This window comes from Bubalus bubalis, chromosome 23 (assembly GCF_019923935.1).
Source record: "Bubalus bubalis isolate 160015118507 breed Murrah chromosome 23, NDDB_SH_1, whole genome shotgun sequence".
Classification (NCBI taxonomy): domain Eukaryota; kingdom Metazoa; phylum Chordata; class Mammalia; order Artiodactyla; family Bovidae; genus Bubalus; species Bubalus bubalis.
This window is the reverse complement of record NC_059179.1, coordinates 38,933,970-38,951,807: the sequence shown is the minus strand read 5'-3', so window position 1 is coordinate 38,951,807 and position 17,838 is coordinate 38,933,970. Positions and strand designations below refer to the sequence as shown.

General features: G+C 40.7%; 1 protein-coding gene across 4 annotated transcripts in view; it reads left to right on the top strand.

Moving 5' to 3' along the window:
• The window catches only part of CACUL1 (CDK2 associated cullin domain 1), a 68,937-nt gene that overhangs the window by 16,829 nt on the left and 34,270 nt on the right, over positions 1–17,838 (top strand). For all 4 annotated transcript variants that reach the window (XM_025274200.3, XM_025274199.3, XM_025274202.3 and 1 more), the window contains exons 2-3: positions 5,691–5,817; positions 6,913–7,015. In XM_025274200.3, coding sequence (XP_025129985.1) covers positions 5,691–5,817; positions 6,913–7,015 — 230 coding nt within the window. The remainder of the gene's footprint in view (positions 1–5,690; positions 5,818–6,912; positions 7,016–17,838) is intronic.

The window sequence follows — 17,838 nt, the reverse complement described above, 5'->3', positions numbered from 1 at the left end:
TTAATCATTTATTTCATAATTGCCAATACTATATTCTCCTTTAGGAGCCAATTCTTAATGAAGGTGGCTTTTTTGGTGGGGAGAAGGGAATGGAAGACTAGAACTTGAAGGCTCTTTTGACTAGCTGCCCTTTAAATTGTTTTCTTTGTTACACGTGCACCTTTATTTGTTCTGCGGTTGAAGTTGTTCAGACCCAACAACCACATGCTAGCAAGTTGAGAACAGAGGAGCGCCTGTGACCCCCGGCTGTCCTGAGCGTAGTAGGAGCAGTGGGCAGTGCTTCTCTAAGAAGCAGGCAGAAGAGTCACTTGAAGGGCTCAAAGGGATTTCTGCATCATGTGTTACACCCTCCCTCCTTTTCTGACCCCACAGGTCTGAGTTGGGGCCTGGCCGTGTTTTGCATTTACATCAAATGAACAAGTTTCCAGGTGGTGGTGATGCTGCTCCTGGTATCACATTTTCGGAGCCACTGATCGAAGGGAGTGACCAGTCTTTGCAGTAGATCTAGAATGAATTAATAATGCCTGCTATAATTTCTGAATATATCCTCCCCTTACAAACAAATAACAAGAAAAAAAAAAAACTCAAAAGGAATATCTGGTAGGGTTTGCTTTAGTCTGTGAAACCAAATGCACTTTAATTCCAAAGCTACTAATAAGTAGTATGCCTTGAACTGTTTTTATATTAAGCATTTATTTTGTCTTCCATTAAATTAATTTACTTCACATGCATTATTGAATACCTATCGTGTGCTAGTTTGGACTTGGGAATCTAGCATTGAATGAATTCCTTCTCCAAAGGGCTTGTGTCTGGTTTGAGGAAGATTGATATTTAACACATAATATGTCAAGTGTTGATAAGTTACTTGGATAACAAAGTATGAAAGTTGAACGTAATTATTCTTGCCTGGTATGAATTACATATCCCCAGTAGTTTCTCGTTTATTGGCAACCTGACTGACAGTACTCTCTGAACCTCCGATTCCAGCTATTCCATGTGTTTCAGATTTTATTTCACTTTATTTTAGTAAAGATCAGTTGTAGTACTTTCTCAGTAGGCTATGTGAGCTTGTTATCTTATGAGGTTCAAAGTTTAAGCCTTGTGGCATGATGTTTTGAGGCTGTAGGGTTTTTAAATTTTTTGAACCTGAATGTCTCTTAGAGGGCATGTACATTCTCCACTTCATTGAAATGCTCACAGGTCTTTTATTCTTGTGCCAGGTCTGTTTTACTCATCTGTGTTACTGGCCTGGACCTTGTAGGCATTTGAGTTTAGAGTATCTTCTTTAGGCACTTTGAAAAATAGTGCATTTTTTTAAAGCTGGGGAATCTAACCTAGATAAAATTCAGTTAGGTTTTGTTTAGGTTCTGTATTTTATATTTCTTTTGATTAGTCTGAACTTTTTTTGTGGGCAGAGTTGAAAGGGATTGCTTACCTTTCTCTAACAAGAGGATCTATTTTTAGAATTCAAGGCTGTGTGGGTTCAGGCACACACAGTGTTTGAGGCTGTGTGTATCAAGTGTTAGGTAAACCAAACAGATGGCTAATATTATTTGGTTTGTTTTAAATCAGAGATTGGGTTGAGATTAGCAAGGAATTAAGTATTTTAAAAGTTGTCGGGATTGTTGTTTTAAGTGTTGACTGCAGAGTGATATGAAAACCCTTCTTGATCTTTGGCTGAAGGTTAGGGTTAACTCCCTGTAGCTGGCAGATGCTGATCTGTGTTCTGCCTTCCTTTCTACTGTGGTGAAGATTGGGTGGCTCCTGAGAAGCCACATGCTAGCTAGTGTTCCTGCTGCTGGGCCAGACTATTGTAGACAGGGTGGCTTATTTATCGCTCCCATTTCTGGAGATGAGAAGTCCAGGATCAAGGCCCTGGCAGATTGGGAGTCTGGTGAGGGAGCCTGCTTCCTGTTTCATAGAAGGCCACCTTCTCCCTGGGTCCTCATATCGTGGAGAGGGTGAGGGGGCTCCCTAGAGTCACTCAGTTCATTCATGAGGATCCACCCCCATGATCTGAAAACCTCCCAAAGGCTCCACCTCCTAATACCATCACCCTGGGGGTTAGGATTTCAACACATGAGTCTTGAGGGGATGTGAACATTCACTCCATAATAGGTAGCAAGTAAGTGAATTGGTTTTCTGTGGTTTTTCAAGCAAAATATATGTGGAAATAGCTATAACTTATTTTTAGATGTGGAAATAGTAGTTAAAATTTTCTGCTGTGACTTGTGCCTTTTTCATTTTGGTTTGAAAGTCTGTTCTCAAAGATATTTAAAAGCAGAGCTTTTTTTTTTTTTTTTTTCTTTAGTGCCACATGAAAGATATACGAGAGGCATCAGAAATCTTTGCTTCTGTACTGGGACTTCATCCTGTCCTTACCTGCGGGACTTCACATCTTAGGTTCTTTTTCCTCCATCAGATCTTTGCCTTGGAGATTTGTACAAGTGTGGGACCCGTGCTTGGAAAGCAGGCGGCTCCAGTGCCAGATGGAGTTCATTGACCTGAGCTGTCCAGGAGCCTGTGGGTTGGCCTGTTCGTTCTTGGCTTTTGGGACTTGAAGTTTTCTTTCTGATCTGAACATGTTAGCGTCTTCAGCTCCCAGCTTTGGGCATGGAGCAGGTGTATGGTGTGGTTTAGATGATGAACACTGAGGTTGTATTGTTCGGTTGCTAAGTTGTGTTCAACTCTTTGTGACCCCATGGACTGCAGCATGCCAGGCTCCTCTGTCCTGCAGTCTCCCACACACTGATAGGTTCCGTAACCTAGAATCACAGAGTGAGTTCTTTGGTTTTCAGTTATTTTCAGTTTTTCTCTTCAGACTTTAAACTTTTTGTTTTGTATTGGGGTATAGCCGATTAACAACGTTGTTAAACAGCGAAGGGACTTGGCATAAGGGGAGGTGGTATTTTGGAGCTAGCATGTAACCCTTCGCAATATCTGCTGATCCCCTTTTATCGCTGGGAAAGCAAGCTTCACTCAATCTTTCAAGGCAGTAGGACCTCACTAGAATTTAACAACTGTATTTATGTTTATGGGGTATATTGCCAATATGGCACTGCTTTTCTGTTTTTGATGAGTTTTGTTTGTTTTGTTTGAAGAATGGGTAGTTTTATGCCCAAGGGGGTGATTCTAGGAAGCACCTATCAGAATGTGGAGATGAGAGACTGAGATGGTAAGGAAGCCAGTAAAGAAGTCAGCACCGTGGCAACTGGAGTGTGTTCCCAGTGGGGGCTTGGGAGTCGGCGCAGCATTCACCCAGAGTAAAGGGAGATGCTGGGGATGTGTGCCCGCAGACTCATTAGTCATTACTTGTTGGTGGCTCCTGGGGGTGTTAATTCTCTTGAACTTCCAACCTGCCCCTCCCTCAGGCAGAGCAGTGGCAGCCAGATAGCACTTTGGCAAACAGTGGTAGGTGCCCCCCCCATGGCCTTTGTGGGCAGAGTAGGTGGGCAGGGTACCAGCGGTTTCAACTCCTGAATGTGTGGCTTCTCCTGCGTCCTCCACATCTTAGTCAGTGGCACCCCCATCCTTTGATGCTCAGGCTAAAAACTTTAGAGTCATCCTTGACCCTTCTCTCACATCCCACATCCAAACCATCAGCAAATCCTGTTGGCTTTCCCTTAAAATACATGCGGAATCTGACCTTTCCTCTTGTCCTCACTGCTCTCACATAGTCCAGCCCCCCACCATCTCACAGCTTTCTTACATAAGGCCGCTGGAATGATACATAGAAAATCAAAGATTACATAACTTGGCTGCTCAAAACCCTCCTCCTCTTAACTCAGAGTGAAAGGCAGAATCTTTCGACCGCTCATAAGGCCCTCCAGGATCTGACCACCTTCTGCCTTTTGTGTGTGTGCCTATGTGTGCACACGCACGTCCAGTTCTTTTCGTCTTTAGCCCTGTTTAGAGTCAGAACATTACTTTCGTCTCCATTTCCCACCCCAAACCCCGCCCCCGCCCCCGCCAGCCCTTTCTTTTAGTGGCAGCAATGTGATTCATTTGTAAATTAGATTTATTTGTCACAGTTTACATTCCATCTTTACTACTACATCCTGGTTGGATTTTTTTTTTTTCCATACAGTGAATGTACTTTTTATAGTGATTAGTTCTCTTGGTTTTGAGAAATGCACGGAGTGGTGTATCCGCCACCACATATCCATACAAAAGAGTCCATTGTCTTAAACATTTCCTCCTGCTTTCCTGTTGTCAACAGTCACTCTTTCAACCTTCCAGTCTCTGGCAGCTACTGATCCGTTTTCCTCCCTACAGTTTTGCCTTTATAAATAAGAGAGTCTTACCATATACATATAGCCTTTTTGGTCTGATTCTTTCAGTTAGCAGAACACATTTAAGATTATTCCATGTTGTGTAAATCACTAGTTAAATCCTCAAGTGTCCTTTAAGTATATTAAAGCCCTACCCCAAAAAGTGAATTGATTTAAAGAAAATATTGAACAAACACAATAGATGTGACACAGAGATATGAGAAATATCTTGAACCTTAGTGAACCTAAAATTGGGAAATGGACTGGTGGCTCAGGCGATAAAGAATCCGCCTGCAATGCAGGAGACCCGGGTTGACCCCTGGATCGGGAAGATCCCCTGGAGGAGGGGATGGCAACCCACTCCAGTATTCTTGCCTGGAGAATTCCACGGACAGAGGATGCTGGTGGGCTACATACAGTCCATGGGGTCACAGAATCTGACATGACTGAGCGACTAACACTAATGTGATAGAAAGATGTCAGATCAAGACTTTGCTTTTCCTGGTACCACTGCCAGGGATTAGCTGTGTCCTCTTGGGGAAATCACCCTTCTGCTCCCAAGTTTCTGATAAACTCAATAGTAAAATGGCTGATCTAGTAGTTGTTAGCTCCTACTGAGACTCCTAAGATGCAAGTTATTTTAGGTGCTTTGGGTAGCTCTTTTCACTATTAGCATTTCATTGCTGTAAAGTACCCATCACCCCTGGATTTCACAGTTAGGACAGGCTGTTATATAAACGCTTTGTTAAACCCATCCTGAAGGAATAAGAGCCAGCCAGCCGTTAGGAATGAGGTAAGCCTTCAGTACACGGCTGCAGTTCCTCAGCGCTTTTCTGTTGGGCTTATCTGAAGGGTGGGATCTCGTGAGCCTGCATCACAGCCATTGTCATGTCCAGGAGCTCCTGGTGGTGCCATAAAATCTTGGCACGTTTCTAGCACTCTAGCATTTGGAATTTAATCTCCACAGTCATTTCCTTAGGTAGATTTTCCCAGGGGTTTCTGTAAAGACTGATTAGAAGTTAAGTTTCCTAGAGCTTCATTGCGATTCCTGAATAGGCCATCTTGTCGCGTCATGGACAATGTGTATTTGAAGGTCAGTGCGTGTTAGGAACGCTTCAGTCATCACCGAAAACTGCAAAGGGAACCAGAGGGAATTGCTTGTTTTGTTATTTTTAATGATAGGTAGATTTATAGTAATTTTTTTTCTCTTTTGTATAGTAATTTTTAAAATCATAATTAATGGCTGCTTAAATTCCCTGATCAGACTGGGCTTTTTGAAATTGGAAGTGAAATAATAATTGAGTTGTATTTAGGTGATAGATCGTCAATATAAAATTAGAGGAATTTGAAAAACGGCTATGATTTGTGTTTATTTTATATGTGGCACATAGTAATATTCATCTTACTTTTTACTTTTAGTAATGAATGTTATAACTATTGAAGATTATAAGAGCACATACTGGCCAAAATTGGATGGTGCCATAGATCAGCTTTTAACTCAGAGTCCTGGTGACTATATCCCCATATCCTATGAACAGATATACAGGTAAGTCAAGATTTTATTTGCTTGGATTTTAGAGGGTATATTGAGGTTCACAGCAAGTTGAATTATGGCAGTATGTATGCATGTAATATATGATACATACAGTGAGGCTCTATAAATTATTTATATTACACACTTGTGGATTGGGGGTTTTATTTGTACTTCTTACTTCAGAATTGGTTTTCAAATCAAGGTATTGTTCACCCTACCTCAGCCTGCCACCCCCACCAACACAATGCAGACATTATAGAGGTCAGTGAAAAAGGCAAAAAAAAAAAAAAAAATTGTCCTTTCAGTGTCATGGGGAGGTGCTAGCTTGTTCTGTTGATGTTTATGATACACAAGTTTACCTGTCTTTGGTGATTTTGTTTCCCAGCTCCTGGAAGGTGAAAGTAGCCACATTAGTGAGGACTGGGGTGGGATGTCAGATCAGCCCAGTCACAGGAGGAGGCAGCGACAGCTGTGAATGCACAAGTGAATCACAGAGACCGTACATTGCAGACACTTGTGTGAGTTAGAAACTTCCCTGTGCATCACTCTCTCTTCCTTATTTTAACGTTCATTAATGGGACTTCCCTGTTAGCTCAGACAGTAAAGCATCTGGCTACAATTTGGGAGACCCGGGTTAGATCCTTGGATCAGGAAGATCTGCTGGAGAAGGAAATGGCAACCCACTCCAGTATTCATGCCTGGAAGATCCCATGGAGCGAGGAACCTTGTAGGCTGCAGTCCATGGGGTCGCAAAGAGGCGGACACGACTGAGCGACTTCACTTTCACTTTCAGTTTTCAGTGTCAAAGAGAGAGGCTGACTTTTAAGTAGTTACCATAGTCAAATTCAGATTATTACCCAGTATTAGGTTATCTAGTACTGATGAAATAGTTAATAGGATCCTCAGAAAGATTCTTTGTAGCTGGCAGTGCTGGCCCCTCCGGCTGAACGCGGATTGGGGCAGGGTACATTTTTGTTTAAGAGCTGCAGTTGGTCACTTTGTTAGGCCCGAATTAATTCACCAGTGGTTATATATAGAGGGATGCCTTTACCTTGGGCTGAGTTGGTGCGTCATCGTTGATTTTTCTGTCTGCCCTCCTCCCCACAGTTGTGTGTATAAATGCGTGTGCCAGCAGCACTCGGAGCAGATGTACAGTGATCTGATTAAAAAGATAACTAACCACTTAGAACGAGTCTCAAAGGAGCTGCAGGTAAAGAACTGATTGTATCGATTTTTGCTTCTTCAAATTGTCTCATCTTGGGAATAGATTAATTTGAAAATTTAACATAAACTGTGGACATTTTTAGATTATGTGTATTTCCGACCTTAATTCCATTTATTAACCATGTCAGCATTTCTTTTCTTTAAAACTTTATTTGTTCTGTTAACCTCAGTCTTTGGTGACTTTTGTATTATGAACGTGTGTATATTTTAATTTTTTCTGAACTTTTTTTTTATTGTTATCTTTGAAGCGTTATTTGCCTACCAGTTTCTAATATTTGCTAATATTAACAACTGAAGTTAGCATTTTATTGGTCAGCTCTACAGACGAACATCATCCCAGTTGTAAAATCTGGGGCAAGTTGCAGAAATATTTTGTTTAAGGAGGCACTTGGCTTCTTGATGGCACGCTGGCCCTCCCCGCCTCAGTAGTTTCCAGTGCTTGAAGGTCACGTACTGTCTTTATTCCAGGGCCAGCTCACATTTTAGTTGCAGTGTAGAAATTGCAGGATGTGTAGAAGAGTCACGCAGCAGTAGATCACCGAGGTCCCCCCTCGGTCAGGATGTGCTTCAGCAATTCTGAAATACCCAGTTTCCAGCAAGTGCTGGGTTGCTATTTGGATACTGTTCCTCGCTTCCCTTGTGGTCTGAGGTGTCTTAGTTTTTGTTTACCCCAAACAGTTGTTGTACTAAGTAAAAGTAGCTTATTAAAAAAAATTATAGTCAGAGTTGTATTTATCATAGCCAGATATATATTTTTCCTTTTGTTGGTATAAATTGTTTTTGTCACTTTTTTGCCATTAAATACAAAATCTGTCTTTTTTGTCTTTTTAAACTTTTTATTTTGTATTGGGGTATAGTTGATTAGCAAACAGTGTTGTGATAATTTCGGTTGAACAGCGAAGGGCCTCAGCCATACGTACATGTGTAAATACAAAATCTTTATCCATTTAACAAATATATTTAGTACTGGGCATTGTATATGAATTACAGGTAAAACTTAAGACCTGTGCATTGTGGCTTTGAATGGTTTGCTTAATAATTCTCGACTCTACCCTCTCTGAATCCCCACGTACAATTTATTGCCAAATCCCATTTATGTTCTCCTTTTGTCTTGGCTCCTGTCCACTTTCCATCATCCAGTCCAGGCTACGTCTTTTTAGGTGTGTTCTAAAATGCTCCTCTCAGTTGGCGCTTTGCCTGTACTTTTAACACTTGTAACTAGAACCTTGCACTTTAGAGTGCCTGTTTCTAAAGTACAGCTCTGATAATCATATTCCTGTTAGAATAACATCTAAGCTTCTGAACAGGATTTAGAAAGCCTTTCATCGTCTTGACTCCTGCTTATTTCTGTAGCCTAATGGCTTTTAGGATGAGATGGTTGGATAGCATCACTGACTTAATGGACATGAGTTTGAGCAAACTCTGGGAGATTGTGAAAGACAGGGAAGCCTGACATGCTGCTGTCCACGGGGTCGCAAAGAGTCATACACGACTTAGCGACTGAACAGCAATAATGGCTTTTCTGTTCCTGAACTTATTTCAGTTCCTTGAACGCTTTAGGTACTCTCTCACATCTTGACTTTTCCCATGTTAAGTTGACTGCCTGAAACATTCTTCCTTTTCCTCTTCCCTCTTATATTTTCAGTCATTGTGAACTTAACGTTCAGGCTGCAGCTCAGACATCGTTTGTTTTGGAAAACATTCTCTGAAACCTTGTTCCCCAAGTCTGGGTTTGGGAACCCCTTATCTGTGCTTCTCTAGCACTGAGTATGTCATGGTAGTTCACTGTGTATTGTAATTTCTAGTTTAGCTGTTCCTTTCCCCACACCCCCTGGCCCAGTAGCGTGTCCTGAGAGAGCAGAGGTGCATGTCTGTCTTCATTATTGTGCGTTAGTACCTTGCCCGGTGTCTGATACACACTAGCCGTCACTTACTGAATAAAATGTATAGTGAATGAATGTTTATGAATATTTATTATCTCTTGGGTAATGAAAATTTTTCTAGTAGAAATCTGAGTTTGATCTTGTTTTTAACCTGAAATCTAGGTGATCTTATGGGTGTAGGATATACCAGAGATTTCATTAGATCAGCAAAAAACTCATCTCAAAAAGGATCGTATTATTAATACTCTTTTGTTATTATTGAAATAATATTAAATAGTCTTCTAAACAGAAAGCAAACCTTTCGGTTCAGCTTATAAGGATAAAATATATTACTTGGCTTACTTATAAAAGTCATCTTTGAAATGTGAATTGGAAATTTTATAATACATTTTACACTTACGCTCTGACTTCATGTGTGTCATTAATTTGACTGATAGAGTTCTGATTTGCCAAAGCTGTTTGTCGTATTGCAGTTTCTGCTTGAGTAGATTTTTCTGGTACTTAATTTTGTAAGCACTGTAAGACTTTTCATTCTTACAATTAGAATATTACTGTAAAATATTTTTAAAGGTAGAGGGCCTTGTAGTGTAGTATCATCAAGCTCTGTCTAACCGATAGTTTTGGAAGACCACTTGCTACAGTCTCTGGCATAAATTTGCTTGATCAGTTATTGGTATCCCAAAGGTAACCTGTTACTTGCCCAGGATGGACTGTACGGGGACCTAATACCTGGGAGTCACTGAGGTTCGGAGAGTGAGTTTCTGTGGTTTTGGAGAGTGATCTCTGACTGTGTGTAGAGCTCCTTTATTCTTTATCACAAATACACCATAGTTCATTGTCCCTTGCTTTATGGATGTACCTCAGTTTATTTAACCATTTTTTAACCAGTGAATATTTAGGTTGCTTCCAGTCTTTGGCTATTACTAACAGTGCTACAGTGAATAATCGCTCTTGTAAGTTTCATTGTGCTTTGATTTATTGCAGTTAACAGGTGCTGCGTTTTTTACAAATTGAAGGTGTGTGGCAACCATGTACTGAGCAAGTCTACTGACGTCATTTTTCCAAGGACATCTGTTTGCGTAGTGTCTCTGTGTCACACTTTGGCAATTGTTGTGATATTTCAAGCTTTCTTATCATTATTATTATTGTATTTGTTATGGTGATTTGTGATGAGTGATATTATTACTTTAGGTTGCTGAAGGTTCAGATGATGATTAAAATTTTTTAGCAATAAAGTATTTTTTTTAACTAAAGTATGTACATTGATTGGTTTTTTTAAACTAAAGTATGTACATTGGTTTTTTTTTAGACATAATGCTGTTATACACTTAATAGACTATAGCACTGGAAAACTAAAAATACGTGTGACTTGATTTATTGATAACTGCTTTATTGTGGTGGTCTGCAGTGGAACCTATAGTATCTCTGAGGTCTACCTGCCATCTCATGTACTTTGTGCATATTTTGTGATACACAAAAGTTGTGCCAAGTTATGTGCTCCCACTGGTTCGGTGTGTATCAGAATGCCCGTTTTCTCTACCATTACTAATATGGCATGTTAGGTAACTAAAGAATTTTTACCTTGTATTAATATAGGGATAATTCTTACAAAAATTAAAATGTAGTCAGGGGTGATACCTCTTGTGAGCTAGTATTAGTTGATAGCTAAAATTTTAAAAGCTATATTGATAAATATGCAGATAGTATACTATGTAAAACCAGGGAACTTAGTTTAGTTTATTTTTAGAATCAATACATATCCTACTTTGAGTTCAGCAACATGGGACTATGAAAAATCTTGTTTCGAAATGATCTCTGTTGTAAAATTGTTAAGTCAAACCATTATTAATAGCAGGGTGAAGTGGATAAAAATATGGGGACCTGGGCTCTGGTCTCAATTCTTGCCCCTCAGCAGCTATTTGCCTCTTGATTAAGCATGCTGATATCATCTTGCAAATTTTCTCATTCTTAAAATGAAGTGGCTTTACCGAAATATCTGGTTCCTTTACTCTCAGGTCTAAGATATTTTTTCTTTGCTTGCTTCTTGGCCAGTGCTGCTTCATTCTTTTCTCAGGCTTAAACTCATTAGTGTCCACCTGTGTAAAATCTTCCTATGCTATGCTATGCTAAGTCACTTCAGTTGTGTCCGACTCTGTGTGACCTCATAGATGGTAGCCCACCAGGCTCCCCCATCCCTGGGATTCTCCAGGCAAGAACACTGGAGTGGGTTGCCAGTTCCTTCTCCAATGCATGAAAGTGAGAAGTGAAAGTGAAGTCGTTCAGTCGTTTCCAACTCTTAGCGACCCCATGGACTGCAGCCTACCAGGCTCCTCCATCCATGGGATTTTCCAGGCAAGAGTACTGGAGTGGGGTGCCATTGCCTTCTCCTAGCACCCTCGCATTTCCCTCAGACAAACAGAACACCACTGGAACTTTTTCTTCTTTGTACCCATAGCATCTTGGCAATAACAACTCTGTATTGTTCCTGCGTCCATGCCTGGACACCTGACAGCTCCTTCCTCCTTAGAAGGCAGGGACTCTGTCTTGTTTGTCTTTTTATCCGTAGTGCCTGGCACAGTTACAGCTCACCAAATGTTTGTCAAGTAAATGTTCGGCACCATGACCAGTGGGAAGAGGAGCATAATTAGTGACCACTAATCTTTGTGTTTCTGGATGCCTGTGGTTGGTCAGTCTCTTAAGTCGTGTCCAACTCTTTGTGACTTCATGGACTAGAGCCTACCAGGCTCCTCTGTCTATGAGCTTTCCCAGGCAAGAAACTGGAGTGGGTTGCCCTTTACTTCTCCAGGGGATCTTCCAGACCAGAGATCAAACCCACGTCTCCTGCATTGACAGGTGGATTCTCTACCACTGAGCCATCTGGGAAGTCCTAACTAGTTGTGTAGGCATTTTATTAATTAATTCATTTTTCACTTAATGCAGTATATCAATTTATTCAGTGTTGCAGGTGTGTGGCATAATCGTGATGTAATCTCTACTTTATAGAGACCTTAAGGACAGTTTTCATTTGGGACAGAACATGAGTGTATGCTCAGGTCCCTTGAGTCAGAAGAGTTTCGTTTGGGTGGAATGTTTTGTTTGCAGCTCTGAGTGTAGTAATGAAATGCTGTTATGAGCTAAAACAGGAGTGTGATATGAGGTGCATTTGGCAGATAATCAGAAATTTGGTGTTGGGATTAATATAATCAGTGAGTTGGGCCTTTAGGGCATCAACCTCTTACCTTTCAAGAGCATCTTAAAATAACTACTGGTGTGTGTATGTTTACACTGTCAGAATGATTTATTTATTTCTATCAAAAGCCATATTGTATTGAAGGGACTGAAGAGTATATGAAATAATGTTTCATGTTCCCCAGTTATTGACTTAAAAACTATAGAATATTGGTTTTAGATATTTTAAAAGATTCTTTTAATTTGTCAAACCTAAATGTTTTAATATAACAGCATAATCTGACTTGCTTATGCTTGAAAAAATGTATTTTTGAACAATGACTTTTGACCACTTTGGTAAGTTAAAAACTTTTTTGTTGTTAAATTTATTAAATCACTTTCATAGCTAAACCGACTTAGTGTTCTACTTACTATTGTATTTTTCTTGTATGTATCCACACTTTTTTTTTTTTTTTTTACTTAAACTACTAGATTGTTTGAACTGTGACATTTTGCATGTTTTTTTTTTTTAAAGTCGTTCTCCCGGACTTGTGCTTCACTCCTCTGTTCTTTAAATATGGGGATGAACATCTCTATTCTATTTTTTCCCCCTATGTCTCCAAAGCCTCAAAATGTGAATTTACAGTTCTGATTTTTTGATATACCAAAATTGGTTTATTAGTTTAGTAAATGATATTCATTCTGGTTAGTTTTAGAAAATTCTATTGAAACTTGTGGCAATCATTATACTTTAGGTGATGGCTCAAACCAGCTTTTCCAAATGCCTATTAGACATTTCAACTTGGAATTCTCCTTTTGGATACTCCATATTCATGTATAAATTGAAATTCCTCTTCTCTCAAATCAGTTTTACTCTCAGGCTTGTTATTTCATATTCACCTTTGACTCCTTTTTTCTCCCTTATCTCTTATTTCCAGGTGATAGTCAAGGTTGATAGAATATGGTCATTTGATTTGCTTCTGTCCCCTTTTATTCCCACTGCTGTCATCTTTTTCCTTGTCATTGCTGGCTAGTGCCTGCTCTAGTGCAGGACTCTCCTAACTGGTCTTCCTTTGCCCAGTCTGTTTTTTTTTTGGACTGACTAATCTTGATACTGAAGCTGAAGCTCCAATACTTGGGCCATCTGATGCAAAGAACTGACTCATTGGAAAAGACGCTGATGCTGCTAAAGATTGAAGGCAGGAGGAGAAGGGGACGACAGAGGATGAGATGGTTGGAGAGCATCACCAACTTGATGGACATGAGTTTGAGCAAACTCCAGGAGTTGGTGATGGACAGGGAAACCTGGCATGCTGCAGTCCATGGGGTCACAAAGAGTCGGACACGACTGAGCATCTGAACTGAACTGAATCTTCTAAAAATGCTAATTTTTGATGGGCATACTTTCTTATCCAAAACATCAAAGATTCCCATTTGCTTTTCTTAATCACTGTTGATTTCTTAGCCAGTATAAAGTAACTGAGCTGGTCAGTGGGTTGTAGGGGTCCCTAGTGGGGAACCTACTGGAGCTTGCTCTTTCCTGTGCTAGCGTGCAAGGTGCTCTAGTAGGTGCAGCCATAGACGTATGATTGACAAGGCTGGGTCATTTAGACCAGCTCTACAGCTGAGAGCAGGGATGGGGACTTCCCTGGTGTCCAGTGGTTATGACTCCACCCTTCCACTGCAGGGGCACAAGTTCAATCCCTGGTCAGGGAACTAAGATCCCACATGCTTTGTGGCATGGTCAAAAAACAAAAATGTAAAAAAAAAAAAAAAAGTCCAAGGAGCTAATTAAAAAGTGAAGAATTATAGGACCAAGATCTGGGAAAAGAAGGAAATCTAGAGATGGGAGACTAGCATTTGAGCCATTTCTCTCCTAGAGGTGCCTGTTTATTTGGGAAGAGTAGTGTCATATGCTATGCTAAGTCACTTCAGTCGTATCTGACTCTGTGCGACCCCAGAGACAGCAGCCCACCAGGCTCTCCCGTCTCTGGGATTCTCCAGGCAAGAACACTGGAGTGGGTTGCCATTTCCTTCTCCAGTGCGTGAAAGTGAAGTTGCTCAGTTGTGTCCAACTCTTCGCGACCCCATGGACTGCAGCCTACCAGGCTCCTCCATCCATGGGATTTCCAGGCTGAGAAATTTTGTAAAGCTTTGATGGGTTTATAAGGGTAGGGTGATTAAAAATTGGGGTTCAGGTCCCACCAAACCTAAAGGATCACATCCAAGGTATAGTAAGAATGGTCAGTTAGAGCTGTCGTGGTAGCTGGCATTTGATTCCTGATGGAATGAAGATGGTCTGGATTTGCTAGCTCCTCTAGTGGCTTACCAGAAGCAAAAGTAAATTCTGTCTGTAGCAAGATAATTATCCTAGGCATCAAATTGTTTGCATAATTTTTCATAAGCAGTGTCTGATGTTCAGTCAGAAATACCTGGTTATATTAGGAGATGAGGTGATCATGAAACGGAGAGAACTGATGAAATACATTTTTAGACAAGAATTGGGAGAATTCATCACCAGTAGTTTCTCCTTTTGAGGAAATACTGGAGTGTTCTTCAGATAGAAGGAAAATATCCCTAGGTGAAAACTTGGAGAGTCAGTAGGAGTGAAGGAAAACAGAGATATGAATTACATATCTCTGAATATATATAGGTCCCCAGTCCCTTGTCTGTAATTCCAAAATACAAAAAAAAAACATTGAAAATTGATTTTTTTTCCCCCCTCTTAAGTTTGGTGCCAAAACTCATTTGCAGTAAAACTTGGTTAAAACTCATGTGAGGAAGGAACTTAGTGGGAACCTACATATGTTTTCTCCCAGAAATATCAATAGGTTGATATTCCCATTCTCTACTGGATATTTTACAGAGTATATGGTTTATGTACCATCAGTTCAGTTCAGTTCAGTCGCTCAGTCATGTCCGACTTGGCGACCCCATGAATCGCAGCACGCCAGGCCTCCCTGTCCATCACCAACTCCCGGAGTTCACCCAGACTCACGTCCAATGAGTCAGTGATGTCATCCAGCCATCTCATCCTCTCTCGTCCTCTTCTCCCCCTGCCCCCCAATCCCTCCCAGCATCAGAGTCTTTTCCAATGAGTCAACTCTTCGCATGAGGTGGCCAAAGTACTGGAGTTTCAGTTTTAGCATCATTCCTTCCAAAGAAATCCCAGGGCTGATCTCCTTCAGAAAGGACTGGTTGGATCTCCTTGCAGTCCAAGGGATTCTCAAGAGTCTTCTCCAACACTACAGTTCAAAAGCATCAATTCTTCGGTGCTCAGCCTTCTTCACAGTCCAACTCTCACATCCATACATGACCACAGGAAAAACCATAGCCTTGACTAGACGGACCTTTGTTGGCAAAGTAATGTCTCTGCTTTTGAATATGCTATCTAGGTTGGTCATAACTTTCCTTCCAAGGAGTAAGCGTCTTTTAATTTCATGGCTGCAGTTACCATCTGCAGTGATTTTGGAGCCCCAAAAAATGAAGTCTGACACTGTTTCCACTATTTCCCCATCTATTTCCCATGAAGTGATGGGACCAGATGCCATGATCTTCGTTTTCTGAATGTCGAGCTTTAAGCCAACTTTTTCACTCTCCACTTTCACTTTCATCAAGAGGCTTTTTCCAAATCTGAAAAGTTCTGAATTGTAGCACACTTCTAGTCCCAGGAATCTTGGGTGAAAAATTGTGAACCTGTTGTCAATCAAAAGGGAGAAAGAGATGTCTGAGGCACATTGCACAGATGAAAGAGGCAGGACAAATAAGACAGTAAGTTGGAAGAGAAGTAGGATGAGAGCATTTGAAGGTCATTTTGGCTTCAGGGGAATTGTTAGAAGTGGGAGTGGGAGGGAAGATGAGAGTGGTTTTTGAGTATTTAGCTCAGCTAACATTTAGTGTCCATATGCCAGGCATTGTGCTGGATGTAAAGGATAGTGATGAGTAAGATGGGTTTATTCTTTGTACTGTTCAGGGAAAAAGTGTGATGGTCATTTTAATATACTGGAGTGTGGTGAATAGCATGATAGAGATTTGAAATGAGTCACAAGTCTTACTGATTTTCCTCCCTTGTAAATTGTCTCATATTTATTCCCTGCCATGTCCCTAGTTTATTTAGATCCTCATTCATACTTGCTCAAACAATAGAAGAAGATTTCTGGTTCATATCTTGACCTTGCACTCTCCCTCTATCCATTTTGTTTATTTTTTAGACTTAGCATGTCATTCATTTTCTTAACCTTTTGCTTCTTCATTTGCCCAAAGAACAAAGACCATCCCGCTTAACAAGAATTTCAAGGCTCCTTACACCTGAACTCAGCAAGATAGTGTAAGAGTATTTTGCTTTTAAAATTTAGATGGTGGTGGTGGTGGGGTGGGGGGTTGTCTTTTTATCTTTGTGTGTTTTCTTAATTCCTTTGGCCGCTGTTTCTTTCCTCCTTCCCTTTCTGCAGAGGGGGCATTCTCCTTGTCCCCTTGTTAGGGTTTGCCGCCCTAGCACTGTGTGTTGCTGCTAGAGTCCTTAGTTTAGCACTTGGCATATATTTAGTTACCAGCAGGAAGTCACCTTTGCAATACTGAGAGCTTCTTAAGGGCAAGGGTCCTAACTTACTTTGTTTTCCTTGGCCTGTTGTGGTCTTGAACTAAGTACTCATTAGGTAGGGTTTTCTTGGTGGCTCAGTGGTAAAGAATCTGTCTGTCAATGCAGGAGATGTGGGTTCAGTCCCTGGTCTGGAAGATCCCCTGGAGAAGGAAATGGCAACCCACTCCAGTGTTCTTGCCTGGAAAATTCCATGGAGAGAAGAGCCTGGCGGGCTACAGTCCATGGGGTCGCACAAGAGTCAGATACAACTTACTGACTAAATAAACAGCAACAACAATTCATTAGGTAAATATGCTGGTCTTGATTCTGTTAACCAAACGTTCCCAATCAAGAGTATACTTCTCAGTCCTGTTGAAGTTAGACTTGGCCAAGTGCCTTGGCTTGTGAATTGTAAGGGAAAGTGTGTTCAGTGAGGCGTGCACCCCCCGAAGATCTGAAGCCTTTAAGATCGGCAGTGCAGTTTTCCATGTTTCCTTTCTCTGCCCAGTGCTCTAGATGGTAAAGCCTTGTGTAACCTGGATCCCTAAGTGAGTATAGCGTGGAGCTATACTCAAGATGGGCATGAAACAAGGGAGAAAGAAAAGTATGCTGTATGTACTTTTTTCCTTTTTTAAACACAATAAAAAAATTATTATATTTTTTTGAGATACAATTCACATACCCTGACATTCACCTTTTTGAAAGTTATAACTCAGTGGGTTTTAGTGTGTACGCAAAGTTGTGCAACATCACCACTAATGTCAGGACATTTTATTCACCCCAGAAAGAAGCCAGCGCTTATTAGTAGCAGTCTGTCATCTCCACTCCTCTAAGCCACTGGCAGGAACTAATCTACTTTCTGTCTCTGTGGATTTGCCTATTCTTTATAGAAATGGAATTAGTCAATATGAGGCCTTCTGTATCTGTCTTAAATAACTATGTAGCATGTTTTCAAGGTTTATTTATGATTATAGCATGATGCTTCATTCTTCTTTTTGGCTGGATAGCATTCCATTGTATGGTTATACCACAGTTTGTTTATCTAAGCTCTGTTCTGTTGAGTTACTGAGGTTTGGGGAGTTGTGTTTTGACTGATAAAATCAGCACTTGAATTGATGATATTTAGAAGATTCTGTTTTGCCCTGCTACCATTTGGATAACTGAACTGCATGGGTTTGA